The 17775-nt window shown below is 34.3% G+C and overlaps 2 protein-coding genes across 4 annotated transcripts in view; both read left to right on the top strand.

Annotated features, from left to right (window-relative positions):
- LOC116142827 (rho GTPase-activating protein 7) overlaps positions 1 to 17775 on the top strand; it is a 36110-nt gene that overhangs the window by 1223 nt on the left and 17112 nt on the right. The window contains exons 2-22 of one of the 3 annotated variants that reach the window (XM_031428239.1): positions 446 to 482; positions 945 to 1021; positions 2145 to 2215; positions 2295 to 2373; positions 2470 to 2614; positions 2725 to 2844; positions 3505 to 3582; positions 3774 to 3829; positions 3914 to 3983; positions 4566 to 4653; positions 6834 to 7077; positions 8229 to 8402; positions 9859 to 10206; positions 11342 to 11391; positions 12219 to 12279; positions 12364 to 12447; positions 12592 to 12705; positions 12803 to 12972; positions 13322 to 13391; positions 13647 to 13850; positions 14001 to 14628. In XM_031428239.1, the coding sequence (XP_031284099.1) occupies positions 446 to 482; positions 945 to 1021; positions 2145 to 2215; positions 2295 to 2373; positions 2470 to 2614; positions 2725 to 2844; positions 3505 to 3582; positions 3774 to 3829; positions 3914 to 3983; positions 4566 to 4653; positions 6834 to 7077; positions 8229 to 8402; positions 9859 to 10206; positions 11342 to 11391; positions 12219 to 12279; positions 12364 to 12447; positions 12592 to 12705; positions 12803 to 12972; positions 13322 to 13391; positions 13647 to 13850; positions 14001 to 14186 (2526 nt within the window). In that variant the 3' untranslated portion in view covers positions 14187 to 14628. Of the gene's footprint in view, positions 1 to 445; positions 483 to 944; positions 1022 to 2144; positions 2216 to 2294; positions 2374 to 2469; positions 2615 to 2724; positions 2845 to 3504; positions 3583 to 3773; positions 3830 to 3913; positions 3984 to 4565; positions 4654 to 6833; positions 7078 to 8228; positions 8451 to 9858; positions 10207 to 11341; positions 11392 to 12218; positions 12280 to 12363; positions 12448 to 12591; positions 12706 to 12802; positions 12973 to 13321; positions 13392 to 13646; positions 13851 to 14000; positions 14629 to 17775 lie in introns of those variants that run through there. The other 2 variants (XM_031428236.1, XM_031428238.1) reach the window with 2 other exon arrangements.
- LOC116142828 lies at positions 15037 to 17053 on the top strand. Its single transcript, XM_031428240.1, has 3 exons — positions 15037 to 15202; positions 15791 to 16450; positions 16567 to 17053. The coding sequence occupies exons 2-3, from the start codon at positions 15859 to 15861 to the stop codon at positions 16689 to 16691; spliced, it is 717 nt and encodes a 238-aa protein (XP_031284100.1). The 5' UTR covers positions 15037 to 15202; positions 15791 to 15858; the 3' UTR covers positions 16692 to 17053.

Raw genomic sequence — 17775 nt, 5'->3', positions numbered from 1 at the left:
CATACTTAGAAACTAAGAGAAATAGTTGTTTCATGCTTTGTCAAACAAAGGGTTCTTTGGTTATGCGTTTTAAATTTGGGCTACTTTGAGACCCTAAATCTTGGACTTATGGGATATAATATCCCAAGTCGGTGGCCACAAGGTATGTTGAACCTTTCTTCTCTTTGTTGAAATCAAGGGCTCTTATCACTAAGCTCAACCCTTGGGTTTTAGCTATTTTGGATTGTGATTATAGTTTTGGTAATGCTGGTGCTAATTACCCGAGATATTGAAATGAGCGGTGCACTTTGTTTACAAGAATATGCTTACATATTATCCTTCTGTCATTTTGATTTATATTTGTTTTTTCCCATTCTATTTTTAGTGCTTTATATGCAAATTATTTTCACTTGAAACTGGGAAGATTCTGTTTTTTTGAGTTTTCTGACATCAGGTGTTTTTACAGGTTTTCAAGAGTGGTCCACTTTTCATATCTTCAAAAGGTTGGTAAAGTTTTTTTTTTTTCCTCATTGCTTTTTCTCCCTAATGGAAGGGTATTTGAATCTTTTTTTTCCCCAAAGAAAGAAAAAAAAATAAAAATAGATCATATGCTCCAAATAGCGTACTTTTGGATCTTTTGTTACCAAGATCCCAAGATCCTTCTATCATGTATCTGATTGTTCTTTACCTATCATTTATTTGTCCATGCTTTATTCAGTTGAAGCTAGCGTGTAATAAATTGTAAGACATATATATTGGTGTTTGTCCTTATATTCTTAAATTCTTTCAAGGAGATAAAAAAGAAGAAGTGTTGAAGTTTTTTAATGTGTTTGGAACCAAGCTGCATAATACTTACTGCAAAATATCATGTTATCCTTTTGAATTTTCTTTGAATTAAATTATCATCAAATTTTATTGCATCTTTTTTATGCTATCCTGATGTAATTTGACACTCATTTCTGCAGGAATAGGCTGGAAGTCTTGGAAGAAGCGATGGTTTATCTTGACACGCACTTCCTTGGTTTTCTTTAAAAATGATCCGGTTAGTATTATTTGTAACATTTTTCTTTGTCTTCCATACTATACATATAGTTAATTTGTCAGTAGATTTTCAATTTAGATTTGACTTCATTGAACTTTGTCAAATGCATTTCGGATAGTTGGCATATCGGCCGGTTGCCTAAATTATAGGCAGTTGTGAATAATAACCTAAAAAGAATGGGAAGGCCCTTTTTAGTGGCTGCTCTATAGTAACAGTGCAACTAGGATTTCACTCTATGCTGCCTACAGCATAGTAACCTCTACATGGCGTATTATATGGATTGAGAACTTCATTGTATGAGAAATTTGAAAAGCAACACTGTCATTATCATTGTTTCATTTTTCTAGTGTTTACCCTTTGTTTCCAAATATTTTTTCCACTTGTTCACTGGGGTGCTCAAACCTCTGCCTCTTAGACTCATTGAAAGAAATATAAAGCATTCAACTGCATCAACTGATATGTTAACATAATGTCAGTTTCCAGCCAAGATGGTTTCTTGTCACCACTTTGAAAATTGTCATATCAGCACCATTGATAGTTTTATTATGAGTGTATATGCTATTCTTTTCTATGTAAATGATCAAGCTTTAATTTTTTTTCTTTATAATGAGATGAAATTCATTACCCTTTTAGTATGTGCTATGATAGAAACATAATATGATGGTTGAATTGTCTCATAGAGGTTTGGGAGGACACTATATAAAGTGACTGAGCCAATTTTCATTTTGGTTTGCCCCAAGACCTAGCAATCAAATGCAAAATATGGATATCCCTAGGGATCATAGATAGTAAAGAGTTTAATAGGAAACGAGAAAAAAAATAGTTTATGATCTTGTCCAATTGTCTTCACCTTTAATCTTTTCTGGGGATCTGTCTGCTGCCCTTTCATTCCTTCCTCCCCCTTTTTCTTAACTTGCACCCGAAGAAATTGAAACCTCTAATATTACTGTGTTATGGTTGTGTTACTTATGTACTTGATTGAGAGTTCCACTGTATTGAGTAAAGCATTAACACGCCAGTAACTTCTATTATCAAACTACAGTTTGTTGTCATACATATTGATGCATAATTGTTGTAATGATTTGAATTAATTGAAGCAAAAGCTTTATATCTTGTCATGCAGAGTGCACTACCACAAAGAGGTGGTGAAGTAAATCTGACATTGGGGGGAATTGACTTGAACAACTCAGGGAGGTATGCATAATCACTATTTTTGTCTTTACTAGTATTTTTCAATTATTATGTTTTATATTTACACCTACTTTTCTTGTAGTGTTGTTGTTAGAGAAGATAAGAAATTGTTGACTGTATTGTTTCCTGATGGACGTGATGGTCGAGCTTTTACCCTTAAGGTGCCTCATTTATTGGTTGAATTATTATTATTTAACTGCTTTTCGTCTTTTGCATGAGATTTTTAAGTGGATTTTGTTTCTTTTTTTAAACTTCAGGCTGAGACAGCTGAGGATTTGTATGAGTGGAAGACAGCTCTAGAACATGCCCTTGCACAAGCGCCAAGTGCTGCTCTTGTTATGGGACACAATGGGATTTTCCGGAATGACACAAATGATACAATTGAAGGGTCTTTTCACCAATGTACTGATCAATAATTACATTCTCATATTATGTTAAGCATCCTCATTCTTTTATCAGTGGATCCTTTGTTTTCTATATGTAGTTAACTAGATATTAAATATGCTACACAGGGAGGGATAAGCGTCCAGTTAAATCTTTGGTTGTTGGAAGACCAATTTTGCTTGCTCTTGAAGATATTGATGGAAGTCCGTCTTTTCTTGAGAAAGCTCTTCGATTTCTTGAGAAGTTCGGTAAGTGATATTCTAAAACCACAATTGGTTTTGTTACCTAGTTATTGTACTTATGATTACAAAAATAATTTTTTATTTATCCTTTTATTGCTTTAGTAAACAATTTGAACCTTGTTTTCTTTTAAGAGTTATGTGATTAAATTTTCCTTTGTCTATGTTTGTTTTATAATAGTAAAGAAATTGGTACTTCTGTTATATAAATAAATTATTGGTATCCATGTTATTTGGTCAATCTTTTTGAGACTTCAGTAATTAAAAAGTTTTTGTCCCTTTTTAAGGTCGTCTAGAATCGGTATCCAAGATGTGCTGAAGGTTCATTAATATTGCTAGTGCTTGTCTTATTAAGTCTTCTTTGCAGAGTGAGAAAACCAATGATTTTGAGTTTGCAGTTTCTCCTCTAATACATGCTTTAAATAGGTCAATCTACCCATTATGTCTCTTCCTGCGGTTCTGTTTGGGGTGTGTGTGTGTGCGTGTGTTGTGTGTGTGTATGTGGGCTATCTCATTCAAAAACTCTTTATCGCATGTAGATTGGAAAAAGACAAGCATTAGAATGATGAAGACTTGTAGGTTCTTAATAAAAGCTTACTTGAAGTTTTTAAAATCTGGGAATTGAGTTCTATTAGATTTGCTTTCTGATTTTATGATATTTCCCAACAGGAACTAAAGTTGAAGGAATTTTACGACAGGCAGCAGATGTTGAGGAGGTAGACCACAGAGTTCAAGAGTACGAACAGGGTATCTCTTCCATTCAAATCTATCATATTTTCTTGTGAAAGTTGTTAATTGATTGGCTAGGTTGAAAAAGAATTTAATATTGTTGTGCTTGATTAATTGTTTCATCTGTCTGTAATTTTACATGTGCAACCTTGTTTTTATGCTCTTCATATTGCAGTTATGTCTCACCTATTTCTTCTTGACTATTCTAGGAAAGACTGAATTTGGTCCTGATGAGGATGCTCATGTTGTTGGTGACTGTGTTAAGGTACTTGTGTCGCTAGCTGATGCTATTTGTGACTTTTAGACCTTTGTTGTAAGTTTGGCATACAACATTGCTGTTTTTCTGCAGCATGTCCTCAGGGAGCTCCCTTCCTCTCCAGTTCCAGCATCCTGCTGCACTGCATTGCTTGAGGCTTACAGTAAGTTCATAGTTACTTAGGTTGGTTTGTGTCTTAGCAGAAAAAATAAACTGAAAGAAAGAAAAGAACCATTGGTGGGATGCCTTTCATCATTTTAGTTGTTGCATTGGGTTACTGAGAATAATTGATGGGGCGTCTGTCAGGTGGAACTCAGACATTGTCCTCTGAGATTTAGACAATAAGGCATTTTTGGACTCGTGATATCTTTGTTATCTTTTTGGATGCAACTCTTAGATCTTCATGTTTGCAATTTATGTGGTAATATTTTCATAGAGCCATATGCATTTTTTTTATTTTTTTTTGTTTTGGGAAAATGTTCAACTATTGATCTCATGTGCAAGCATCATTACATAAGGGGCTGGTTCATGTAATAGGTGAAACAGACTCTTTATTATATGTGCTTTTTTGTTGGAATATTTATGTCAACAAAATGTTTCCGTAAACTTCTGATTGCTGTTTTTTTTTTTTCAATTTTTTAATCTTTTAAATCTTGGTGTACATTGTTTTCGATTTTCCCATTTTAGTTGATTAGATGCTAGTTGTATTTAAATATTGATATTGTTGCTCTGTTGTATTGATAAGAAATTGATCGGAAGGAAGCTCGGATAAGTGCAATGCGCTCTGCAATATTAGAGACTTTTCCGGAACCAAATCGGCGCTTATTACAGAGGTGATCTTCCCATCTATCAATTTTTTTTTTTTTTTTTTCTTCCTAAGAAACAAAGAAACTGTATTAGAACAAAAAATGTACAATAATAGGCAAGTTGACTACAAAAAAGGGACAATCTTTCCCAAGAATCCAAAGGCTTCAAAAACTGCACAATGTGTAAGACAGTTCTCATGCTATAAACATTAAAAATTCTTACTCAGAGCAGCACAAAAATCTTTCCCTAGCAAGGCAATTGAAGTTTCCCAATTCTACAGAATAAAGAAGAAAAGAGAATTCCTGATACTCTGCAGTGATAGACACTCAAACAGCACAGAAATCTTTCCCTTGTAAGACAATTGAAGTTTCCCAATTCTTCAAAATAAAGAAGAAAAGAGAATTCCTGATACTCTGCATTAATAGACGCCCAAAATCTTTCCATGTCTTGCTTATTTAATATGTTTATATTTTCTTTTCGTCTTTGCATCTCTTTGTGTTGTCCTTTGCACTTCTTTTTTTTTTTTTTTTTTAAAATCTTCTATGATCTGATTTTGCTTTTGAATTTTTGGGTATGAATTTCATAGTTTATGCATTATGTTAGTTCCATTTTTATTTAGTTTTGATGTACTTGGAGTTTGATAACCAGTTATGTGAGATATATGAACATAGAACGATAATATATTTGGAAGATGTGGTTTGATATCTTCCTGGCTTCTAAGATGAAGTTAATGGTTATTGGCAATGGGCATCTCCAAACCTGCATACCGTTGCAAAGTGCAACTTTTAATAGGGAACAAGACTAAGCTGACTTGACATTCTGATTCTTCTTCATTTTTACTCGTGAAGCATTAGGAGAAACAATCTGGGCCCTTTTTTTGGGTAAAATGAAACAAAAATTTATGCAGCTGCCTTGTATTTGAATTTTGGTAAATGGAGAAGATTGGATTTGGGAGTTCTAGTATTTGACCTGTGGAATTTACTGAAAGGAAGTGAAAGGGACCATTGTACTTGGGAACCAATCATTTACGGAAAGCATAACTAACAACTATTTTGCTGATGACATTTTTATTATAGTTTGACGTTATTGGATGTTTGATGGAGGAATGAGTGCTTTAGATTCTTTTTATTCACATTTTAGAAGTAATCATGAGTAATTGAGCCTTATTGAGTGAGGAATTGTTGATAACTGTCAAGGAAATTTTGATTGGAATTTTGAGTTTTTCAGAAATTTGAAAGATGAGGAAGTGAATGAGGATCATATGGCTTGGGAACTGGAATCTTCAGGTTGTTTTACAGACAAATCTTTCTTCAATTGGCTGATTGATGAAGTCTCATGTAGCAAGTTAAATCTTCAGTGGTGATTTGGAGGGTTTAAGTTCCTTCTGAAAGTTCTGTTCTTAACATAGTTGGTGGCTCATGGAACAGTTTATTCTGTTGATTTTATTCAGGAAAGGTTGCTCAATGCTTGTCTTTTTTCCAAGTTGGTGCGTTAATGTGGAAAGGATGTGGAAAGCTTTAGTCACTTATTTCTTCATTGCTTTTTTGCTTTGGTAATGGTGGACTGGTATTGCATTATTTATTTGAACATGATAATGCTTTTGGATAGCTCTTTCTATAAATACAAGATTCACATTTCCTTTCCTTAAAAAAAAAAAAAGGAAGAAGAATGGGAGGAGATGTTGTATTTTGGCTGATGTTTGGGTTATTTGGTGTGAGAGGAATGAGAGGATATGGACATACTGTGGGATAGAACTCATGTTTTTGCTTCTTTATGGATTCAGTTACAGAATAGTGGCAGGGAATATCTTTTTTCCTCTTTCAGAAGAATATGAATGCTCTAGTGGCATAATTTTCTGTTTTCTTGTCCTTATATTTCTCTGAGTGGACCTCTGATTCATTTCACAATTATGTAATTCCTTTGACTGATAAAATCTTTCTCCTTTTTCTTATCCAATATATATATATCAAAGTAAATTTTGTGAGCTGTATTTTTTGGGAGAACTTATTTTTGAGCTGTATTTTTGGGGAGAACTTGTGGTGAAAGAGAAGACTGTTCTTGTTTTCATGTTTTGTGTAGAGTAGTGGTGGGGGGAAGGAGGCCTAGCTATAACCTTTTCTGGGGGTTGGGCATGGTAGTTGCTTGCATTGTATAAAAATTTCATATTCTTATTGAAATGTAATATTTAACATGTCATATTCTGCAGAATTTTGAAGATGATGTATACAATTGCTTCACATGCTCATGAAAATCGAATGACAGCATCTGCTGTTGCTGCCTGCATGGCACCCTTGCTCTTACGCCCTCTATTGGCTGGTGAATGTGAATTAGAAGATGACTTTGATATTAATGGTGACAACTCTGCTCAGCTTCTTGCTGCTGCAAATGCTGCTAATAATGCTCAAGCCATCATCACAACCCTTTTGGAGGAGTATGAGAATGTTTTTGATGTAAGATACTTTCTGCTTAATTGCTTCATGGGGTTGCTAGTGTACACGCATTCTTTGTATCTTGCAATATTATAGGGAAACCATGGGTTGATAATTTAATATCTGTCACAAGTTCTGTATTTTAAATATTCCATATACTGTGAATCTGAAACTTATGTGCTAGAGCTTTATGGCTTTTCATTTAGGTGTTGAATCTCTTAATTTAATATTGGAATTATTTTGTGCAAGATTGTTTTCATTCCCTCAAATGTTATAGTTCTTACAAGTAAAAGCCAGGAAAATACTAGAGCTGTATTGTGGGAATTTAACTGAGTGTTAATATACTGACCTGGTGAATGATATTGACCAAGAAGAGAACTTGAAAAAGGTTTCCACTGGTAGAGAAGGGGGAATACTCATATAATTAAAGATTGAGTTGTTTTAATCTAGTTTGCTTGGGATCTTTCCTTTGTTTGTATGCGTTGCTGCAATAGGGCTATTATTCGGATTTTTCAGTTGGATACTTCTTTTTTCTTTATAATTAGAGTTCAGCATGCTGCCTTGGATGAAATGCTGATTTTTTGAATGATCTTTAATGGTTTAGATACAGGATGCTGTTGCTTCATGGTCTTTGTAACTTTTCCATTATTAATGATATTAAGTTTCATATTTTCTTGTAGGAAGAATGAAACTCTTAAACTGCTGTTTATTTTCATTACTGTCAAAAATGCTTTTGTTTGTTGGCCTCTTTGCTTAAGTAGCTGATCCGTAATGCAATTAATTATTTGATTGAAGATACTGTCTGAAATATTTTGGCTTTTAGAAAGGCATGCTTAATCAGTGTATGGAAATATTCCTTTTGTGGATTGGCATTGATTGTAATTATGCTTGATCATGTCTAATGGTTTTTCAGTCCTAAATACTGTAGTGAATCATTTGCACATGATTGTGTATAGGTCCTGCTACTCTTTAATGAGAATTTGATGATGATGATTGTTATAGAACTTCTGTGGTCTGATGACATCATTAATTTATAATTGAATAGGATGCTGCTAACGACTACAGACCGCCTGTTTTCTTGTGTTTTAAAATTTTGCAAACTGGAGAAGATCAGGTGCTTTTTGTTATTGTGATTCTATCTTGGTACTTACATATGCTGCTTTGTGTTTCAGGATGAAAGTTTACACAGATGCTCTATCTCAGCTGATTCTCGGATTGACAATAGTGGTAGTGAAGATTCAACTGATGAAGAAAATGCTGATATAAAAGATAATGGTTACCATGATGCAGAAAATGAAGTTGATCCAGAAACTGATGATGATCGTGAACGTGCTCTTAGTGGAAAGTTAAGTGAAAGTAGTGGTTATGCTGGCAGTGATCTTTATGACTACAAGGTCCTTGAATCCTCCCATACATACCATTTTGAACATTTATTTTTCCAGCATAGTAAATTTTTAATTTAAAGCATGGTCCTTCTGTTAAATATTAATAACTTTTGAAGGACTGCAATGTAATAGTATTAATCTCTAAATGATAAAAGATGTTGCCCAAATTCTTTGGAGATTTTCTATTTCAGCTATTCTTTGGGTGATTTGGCTAGAAAAAATAATCAGTTTTTTTGGTGAAAAAAGAAGAGTAATGAGTTGTGGGATAAGAGTTAATTTTTTCTTCCCTTTGGGCTTTAGTCGTCATAAGTTTCAAGATATCTTTTTTCTCTATTCATCCCAATTTGGAAGGTGTTTTGGGTTGACTTTGTATAGGTTTACAGTCTTTTTTGTTTAGGGGAGGGGCAGCTCATTGTAGTCATTATAAAATTGCTTCTCCTTGGATTTTGATTCTCTGTGCATATGTGGTACACAATTATACTTCCTCATCTCTTTTTTATTGTAATACTAAGTTTATAGTTTCTAATAAAAACAAAAAGAAGTGATCAAAATGTTGAATTTCATGGGTTTTTTCAAGTAGATTGCTGATGTTGTCCTGTTTTAAAACATTGATCTGTTTTGAAAAGAAAGTCCTAGACATGTTGAGAACAGACCAAAATTTCTGCTAATGTTTTTATGAAATGGTGTTATAATGTTTTGTTGTCGGTGTCAGAAGATATTGATAGCACAGTCAACATATAAGTAGAAATTAGAATAATATGCCTTGTCCGCTTTGCTAATCCTTTTTCTTGCATCACTGGGATTCTCATAAACAACGTCTTGACATGGTGAACTGTCTCATTTTTCTTTGCATTGAAATTAAAATTCAGTGGGTTACTTGGAGAAATTGCTCATCTTTACTTAGGGAGAATGTTGCAACTTATGGTATGGTAAACAAGGCAAAGACTCTGGAAATGTGCATTCTTAGCTCTTTTGTGGGTGATTTGGCATGAAAGAAATAGTTGAATCTTTTAAGAGAGTAGTGGACATAATTTTCTTCTTTTATCAATACTGGCTAGGGGTTTTGAGTTGATATGTATGTTCTACCTTTATGGGTTGCTGTAGACTTTCTCTCTTTTGAGTGTTCATCACACAAGGTTTGAGATTCTTCTGTAAAGATCTAGCTCTCTTGCAGTGGACACCTGGTGTACCATTGTAAACTTTTAATCTTTTCATAGACTTAGTGTTTCTTATGAAGGAAAATGTTTCATTTTTCTATTTCAAAACCAGGTCTAGGGAGATTTTGATACTGAACTTATTTGATTTTTTGATGATTTATTTTAGACTTAGGTATGGTGTTTGTGTTCAATTAAGCACTTGTGGAAGTTAACTAAGGTAATTTTTTATTGACATGTTTGTTCTTTTTGCATACATACAGGCATTTGGTGGTGATGAGTCAGATGGAGCCTCCCCGAGATACACTAATGCTCCAGCTGATAACTCTAATCCACCTGTTGATTCTCCACAGATCAGGGATCCTACTGTTCAGATGATTGATCAAGGAGCACCGAAGAAAGGAACTGAATGTTCAATAACAGAGATTGAAGCTTCAGATGTTTTACCTGCTGGTGAATCTTACCGTTCAATGGGTGAGATTCTTTCTTCAATGGATCCTGGGCACGCCCTTTCTGCATCTGGACTTGAATCATCTTCTGAGAAGCCAGTTGGTAAAGTTACGAGTTCCAATCTCAGTACAAAGCGATCTGCATTTTGGGGAAGAAGCAATGTGAGTCTTTATACATGTTTTTCATTTTCACTGAAAATTACATGAAGCAAATGATAAGTTACATCAAGCTGAGAAATGAAGTCAAAGAGTTACATATGTCTTTCTTTTTTCTTTTGGTATTTTATTTTATTAAAGATAATTTTTCTTAATAAACTTATGACATATAGAATTATAGGAGAATGAATTGCAAACTTTTTTTAACAATTGATTTTTCTTAAAGCTTTGTTATTTCATCTTTTATTTGGTTTGTTCTTAGTTTATTTTGCTTATATCACTCTGTTTTTGATAAGACACAAAAAATTTGTTTATACTAAAATCAATTTAAAAAGTGATGTACCAGTAATCCACTAAACAAAAGACAAAAGAAACTAGACTTGGGAGTTCAAAGATTAGGATACAGCAGCAGCCCAATCCTTTTAAATAAAGAAAACTTTAGTGAATTTAAGAGTTATATGAGTTTTGCTTATATCACTCCTGATTTGCTTTTTGTTTTGAGGCTATATTTGGATGAATGCATGTTCTTGGTATTCATCTGTCCCATTTAAGCTTGAACTTATCTTACTAAGAAAATTGTTAGGTTTTGTTTTTGTATGGCCTAAATTTCTCATATTCACATCTTAATATTATTATTTCTTTACAACATTAATGGTCTAGATAATCTAATTGATGCTATTCTGGAGAGTTTCTATGGGTTGATGGTAATCTACCATTATTATGCTCTTGCATTCAATCACTATGGTAGTTCTCAAATTTTCAGAAGGAAGAGTATCAGTATTATAGTTGAATCTCTGTGCTTTGGGTCCGTAAAATTTCAGGATACTTCTTTGTTTTTACACAAATTGGGAGACTTTTTGGTTTAAGCCTTTTCTTTTTATGTTTTTTGCTTGAAATTTAGAGCTGTGGTTATTAATGGTGGACCACTGTTCATCTTTGTTGTAAATTCATGTCTTTAATTGGTGTTATTTGTTTCTCATTACTTGTCCACCCTCCTTCCCCTATCACATGAAAAAAAATTTGGTGTTGAATTTGTATGCTTTTGTATTTCATGACAGAGAAGTAAACATACGATATTGTATTCTTTCAACTTTTGAACGCAATTTTTTGTATTTGATGATCCTTATTATCTTTTATACAGGCCAGAAAGACGCCTTCAATGGAATCCGTTGATTCTTCTGGAGAAGAAGAGTAAGATACTAACATGCATTCACTCTTTCCTTTACAATATTCAATCACTAATAGTATTGATGTATGCTGTGGAGGTCTTATACCATTGAGGTGTGGGTACACTGGTTTTTTTTTTCTTAAATTAGTCTTGTAACAAACTTTATATGATGTCAAACTAATGGAGGTTTTATATTACCTGTTTTAAGAAAAAGTGAAATCCTGAAGGCTGTTTCATTCTCTTTTGTAAATCGAACTGAATGGCATCAGAAAATTATGGGAGTGATGAAACAATAGTTTATCGAATGACGAAAGTTGACTTAAATAGTGCGGGCAGTATCCATGCCTAAACTAGTTTTAGGTGAGCAGGTAGTTAAGTTTTTCTTTATGATGAATATCTACCGCTTGTCTTGATTATCCTGCTAGATGCACATAATGAGTTTTAAGTGTCAGAGGAATTTAAAACAAGTTGGAACTGTTATCAGTGCCAGAAAATTCACTGGTCAGAGAAAGCTGATCTGCTTACTATATCGCAAGAACCAAATCCCAAACATAGTTGATAGTTGTCTATATTATCTATATTGATACATAATTTTCAGTTGAAGATATTTTCTATATGATGATTCATAATTTTTACTTTCTTACTCTAATATAGATACCAAAATTCTGACATAACTTAACTTAGCTAACAATTCAGTTAAAATATTACATCCCTGGAAAGTTTCTAGCATTAACTTCTTAGGTCTTTTGAAGTATTTTGAACTTTCTACAATCAGCTTTCAGTTTTATTTGATTTGCTCCAGATTGGTCTAATTATTTTAACAAAAGTGAATATGTTGACTTGTTAATAGGCTTGCTATTCAGAGGCTTGAGATCACAAAGAATGACTTGCGACACCGGATTGCGAAGGAGGTATCAACGTATCTGCTGAAATTATTTGTATTTAGTCATAGAATAGGGGTTATTACTGACAGAATTGGTCATAATTTGTTACAGGCTAGAGGAAATGCCATTTTACAAGCTAGCTTGGAGAGAAGGAAGCAGGCTTTGCATGAGCGTCGCTTGGCACTTGAGCAAGATGTATTTCCCTCTTACTCATTATATACTGCCTTTATTTCGTAACTTCTACTCTCCCTTATATGTTATATCTGCTTGTGTATAAACATATCAATGTTTGTCGTGCATCCTGTATTTGTGTCTACTGACGTGTAAGTAATTGTACAGGTGTCAAGATTGCAGGAGCAGCTACAAGCTGAAAGAGATCTTAGAGCTGCATTGGAAGTTGGTTTGAGCATGTCTGCTGGACAGTTTTCCAGCTCACGCAGCATGGATTCTAAAGTTTGTATCGATCTTAGGAAACTAGTATTTATATATATTTATTTCTTTTTGTAAATCTTGAGCAGCACTGATTCTTATAATTTCAATTGATGTGAAGACAAGGGCTGAGCTAGAGGAGATTGCTCTTGCTGAGGCGGATGTGGCCAGGTTGAAGCAGAAAGTTGCAGAACTCCATCATCAACTTAATCAGCAACGGCAACATCACTATGGATCTCTTTCTGATGCATGTGACCGTTACCAAAATGTCCAAAACCATAATTCTCAACAGTGAGTGTGCAAGACCATGCTAACATTTTGAATTCTCAGTGTGTGGTGTCAAAAAGTTTTAGGTAGTTGCATGCAACTTTTTAACACTTACCAAGATAACTCTTTTTTGAATCTGATTTACTTTTTTATTTAGTGTTTCTCCTAATACGTTGATATTTTAATCACCATATGTGTGAAAACTATTTTACTTGTAAACGCTGCCCTATCCATCAAGAGAGTTGTTCTCTTTCTGATTGTTGGTCCAGGGCCTTTTGTAGGACTCAGAATTCGGACCGTTTAAGTTAGCCTAAACATGATGTATAGTATTTTTTTTAGGTTTTTATTTCTAAAGTGTATTTTATATCTGCAGGAGGTTTCTTCCGCAAGATTTTGATACTACCCTTGCTTTTGTTAATCATGAACGGAAACAAAGAACAGAGGTATTTCTTCAAAATTGTTCAGCCCTCAATTGGTCTTAGTTATAACAAAGATAGATATTGCAAACTGAAATAACCTAGGATTTGCAGGATCCTCTTTGTCTTGTCCTCCCGAATGCAATGAATAAATTGTGCTTTCCTGCAGTATTTATTTTGGACCGTCAGATCACTTGCTTTTGCCATTTGTTATCCTTTTTAGTTTATTAATACACATGCTTTTAAACAGTCCTAATATAATATTCTGCTGCGATACTGTAGGAGAATTTGTTAGGGGCAGATTGGAGAAATGTTAAAGGACAAGTATCAGCAACTGGAAGCAGCAGCAGACTGCCTTCACGGAAGCAATTTATGGAGTCAACCAGCTTGAGTGACTCAAAAAGTACCGAGGCATCTACTACTGTGTCTCTGGATGATCTCGCTGTTGATTCTGCATCCGTTCCTTCCACTTCAAGAGCAGTAGAGGTGAGCTCGAGTTTTGCTGACAGTTTGCTACCACATTTGGTGTGCCAATATAAATTGGAAAATTTTGAATTATCACCTGAACTTTGTTTCTGCATTTTCCAAATTGATTCTTGTTAACCCTTTGTTTCTACAATGTCACCGTGGTTGCAGTCAATTGATTATGCAAGGCATCCATCAGCGGCATCTTCTGCTCTGGTAGAATTAACCACTCGTCTTGATTTCTTCAAGGAAAGACGATCGCAGCTAATGGAACAGCTCCACAACCTTGATCTAAACTATGGCACGACATCTTCCCAAGATTTCATCTATCGACCATCTTCACCACCATGGAACTAACCAAAGATGGTGACAGACTCAGGATGAAGAATGTCTGCCGCCTTGTTGTAAATCCTTCTGTATTGCATATAGTTGTATCTCCATGTAGTTCTGCTTACTCCGATTATTCCTCGTTTTCATTTAATTTTTTTTTTTTTTTTTTTTTTTAAAATTTTTGGATAGTGAGAATGAGATTTGGTTACTAACATTATTGACCTTTGTTTCAGCTCCACTGTGGTATGTAATTTTTTGGGCCATTGTAAACAAAGCAAAGTTATATCTTCTGTGTTTTGTTAATAGTAGATGGGGGGAATCAGAATCATTCTTGAAGAGATGTAACATTTTTTTTTTTTTTTTTTTACTCTTTTAAGAAACCATATTGTGACAATAATTTGTTCTATGTAGATGCACATTCAAACATTTTGTGGAATTCAAAGTGTGTATTTGAAGGCGGTTTCATTGATTTGATGGGCGTTTTTGACATCTTGTGGTTATAAATTATAATGCATTCCAAATTTAGTTCACTTTCTCAAACAATGTTCTAAATTTTTCATCTCAATTGATATGTCATGTTGATTTATATAGATGCATGACGAGGAATGAAAAATGATCATTCATTAACGACGTGTAATATTACTCAGGAATAATAAAATATATTTATATAATATCATTTGTAGAAAGAAAAATAAAAACAATTACAATATTTATAATTTATTTAAAAAATCCAAACATTCCCAAGGACCAATAATGAGAAGCCAGGTCAGACAGCAGGTTAGGAATGGGGTCTCATTCTTTAAAATTAAAAAACTTCTTAGTCACCATAATCCACTGCGATTTCATTCCCACCACAAAAAATTAAAAAAAATTTCGAGAATCGTCGCTGCTTTTCTCTTCTTCTTTCTTTCAGTCTCTCCTCCCTTTTCTCATTCTCTTCTTCTTCCATTCCTCCCTGTTTGTTTCCCCAGATAACCAAGGAAAATTCATAAGACATCGTATCAAAATTCCAGCTTTTCCTTCTCTTCTCTTGTTCGGTCCAAGTAAGTGTCTGATTTCTCTTTTCTATTCATCATTTCTGTGCTTGTAGGGTTTTGCAATTGCGTCAGAGCAGAGCTTAAAACTGTAATTTTGCGTTTTTTCATATTATACGATCTTATTTTCTCTTTCTTTTTTTTCTAAATTTACTAGAGGATCAAAACTAGCAGAGACGTGTTAGCTTGAGTTGAAATTCATGATTTTATTTAGAAAATTGAATCAAAAAGAAAAACCTGGCAGCATAACATTGTAACCTTACGTGAAGAAATCTATCAATTTTGCGTAGCAAAACTTGATATTAGCTGTATTACAGTCTTACACGTTACGTGAAGAAAATATATCCTGGTAATGATGCCAGTCCCAGCAACGTTATAATATTAATCTTAAGTTATGATCTCCTTTCTATTATCAGAGTTTGAGTGATTTTTGTTTGATGTAATTCTGGCTTTTTGTATTTGAATGGAGTGATGAAACTGTATGTTCTTCATAAATTTATTCATTAGTGTGAAATCGATTGAAATTGATTTCAGTTGTTCAAAATATTTATGCTTGGCCTAGTTTATTGATTTGTCTTAGTGTTATATCTATGACAGAATTACTAAAGGAGTGAATTAATGGTGGCTGTAATCTGTAATATGGTGACATCTTGCCTTTGCTGAAGATGAAATTTGATTTTCTTAGTATTGGATGGTCCAGTATCCATTCAAAAGAGGATATGCAAGAAAACCTTGAATCAAAGGCCGTACTGTTGGAACAGTCAGAACCAAAGGCGGGTTTTGACATCAAGCTATGGGGCTGGTCCCTCGTATCTCTTATTCCTTGGGCGATTAATACTAGAGACAATAGTCGAGGACCAACAACTATAAACAGAAGGTTGAAGAAACGTGCTCAGCAACAAGGGTTTAATGACCCTATTCTCAGAGGTAACCCTGTGAAATTTCGACCATATGTGTCAAAGGTCCCATGGCATAAAGGTTCAAGAGCATTTCTTTCCCAGCTTTTTCCTAGATATGGACACTATTGTGGGCCAAATTGGTCAAGTGGGAAAGACAACGGCTCTCTTATTTGGGACAGGAGACCGATTGATTGGTTGGATTATTGCTGTTATTGCCATGATATGGGTTATGACACTCATGATCAGGCTGAATTGCTAAAAGCTGACTTGGAGTTTCTTGAATGCTTGGAGAGGCCGCACATGAATACTATAGGAGATGCTGGTGCCGCTATTATTTACAGGACAATGTGCATCACAGGTATGCCTGCCTACTCTTCTGTTCTTTCTTGTATTCATTGTTATCATGTTGAGTTTCTGTTCTTGTAGTCATTGCTTTCGTGCTATTCATTCTAATCGGTATGCCATTAATGGCAGGTCTGAAGACTATGTTAATACCGTATAGAAGACACCTGGTGAAGCTACAGTCTGGACATCCGTTATTCGATTTTAGATGGTTAAGCAAAGTCAACTGGAGAAGGATTGATTTCCAGAAAAGCTGAAAATAGATCACGAGTTCTGGGAACTAGCTAGCAACAGTGACACGAGCCCATATCTTGCAATCGCAGCAGGTAGAAGAGCATAGTTATCTCGTTTTCTATTATTTATTTTTATTGGAGTTCTCCTGTGCTAGAGCTATGGTGAAGCTTCTGTTGGGAATTAGAACTTCAGAATCTAGTCTTTCTTTCATTTTCCCCCTTGCCTACCGTCTCCTAAATGATGTATATAACTAGCTTAACGACGATTAAATTTGCTTGCTATTACCGGAACATAATGTCGATATCAGCTTCAATAATTTGTATATAGAGATCAATCTACCCATTGATGTATGTTTGCAGGATTTACACTTTTTGATTATACCGAACTTGAATGTCGATATGTGCTGTTTTGTGTACATACTTCATGCTTTTGAGGATATGAAATGCTAACCCTTTAGGTCTCGCTAACCTTTTTCAAAACTACTTTCACCCCCCAAACGTTAAATAATCAAAATTAGTTGAGACTTCTACTTGTATATTTTCTCTTAACCTCCTTCAATAGTTCAAGAAGTTTGATGAAGATTTAAGGGAAATGAGAGAGTTTCGAAATTGCATTATTATTAGACAACTTATCAATGGCGTGGTAAATTACCACTGGTAATAGTAGGGGTGTTATTGATAGTTTTTGATAACTTCAGGTGCATTTCAGATTACAATAATGCTACGGACACTGGGATTGTACACCGAAATCTTACATCGACTTACGTGTCTCGTGACTCACACCAGACACGTTTTACGTTCAATTTTTTTTTCTCTAATGAACGACCATTCATTAACTATAGACGACCGTTCACTTGCATGAACTCTCGTTCATATTATATGGACGGGAGGCTATTTACTATGGACGGACATCCCAATTTAAAGAACGTCCGTTCATTAGTAAATGAAATAAGCAATATAAACAAAAATAATGGACGCCTGTTCATAGGTTATGGACGGTCGTTCCTAAATAAAAGACGAGCGTCCACATATAATGGACGCTTGTCCTTTATTTAAATAATAAAATTTTTATAAACAAAATTAATGGACGGGCGTTCATATGTTAATG

This window comes from Pistacia vera, unplaced genomic scaffold, assembly GCF_008641045.1.
Source record: "Pistacia vera cultivar Batoury unplaced genomic scaffold, PisVer_v2 Contig42, whole genome shotgun sequence".
Taxonomy (NCBI): Eukaryota; Viridiplantae; Streptophyta; class Magnoliopsida; order Sapindales; family Anacardiaceae; genus Pistacia; species Pistacia vera.
This window is presented reverse-complemented; position numbering and strand designations above follow the sequence as displayed.

Excerpts from the sequence above, each read along its gene's own strand:
- LOC116142828 (XM_031428240.1), top strand. The coding sequence starts at position 15,859 with ATGAAATTTGATTTTCTTAGTATTGGATGGTCCAGTATCCATTCAAAA. Across the intron at positions 16,451-16,566 it reads CAGGACAATGTGCATCACAG|GTCTGAAGACTATGTTAATA; the intron begins GTATGCCTGCCT and ends CATTAATGGCAG.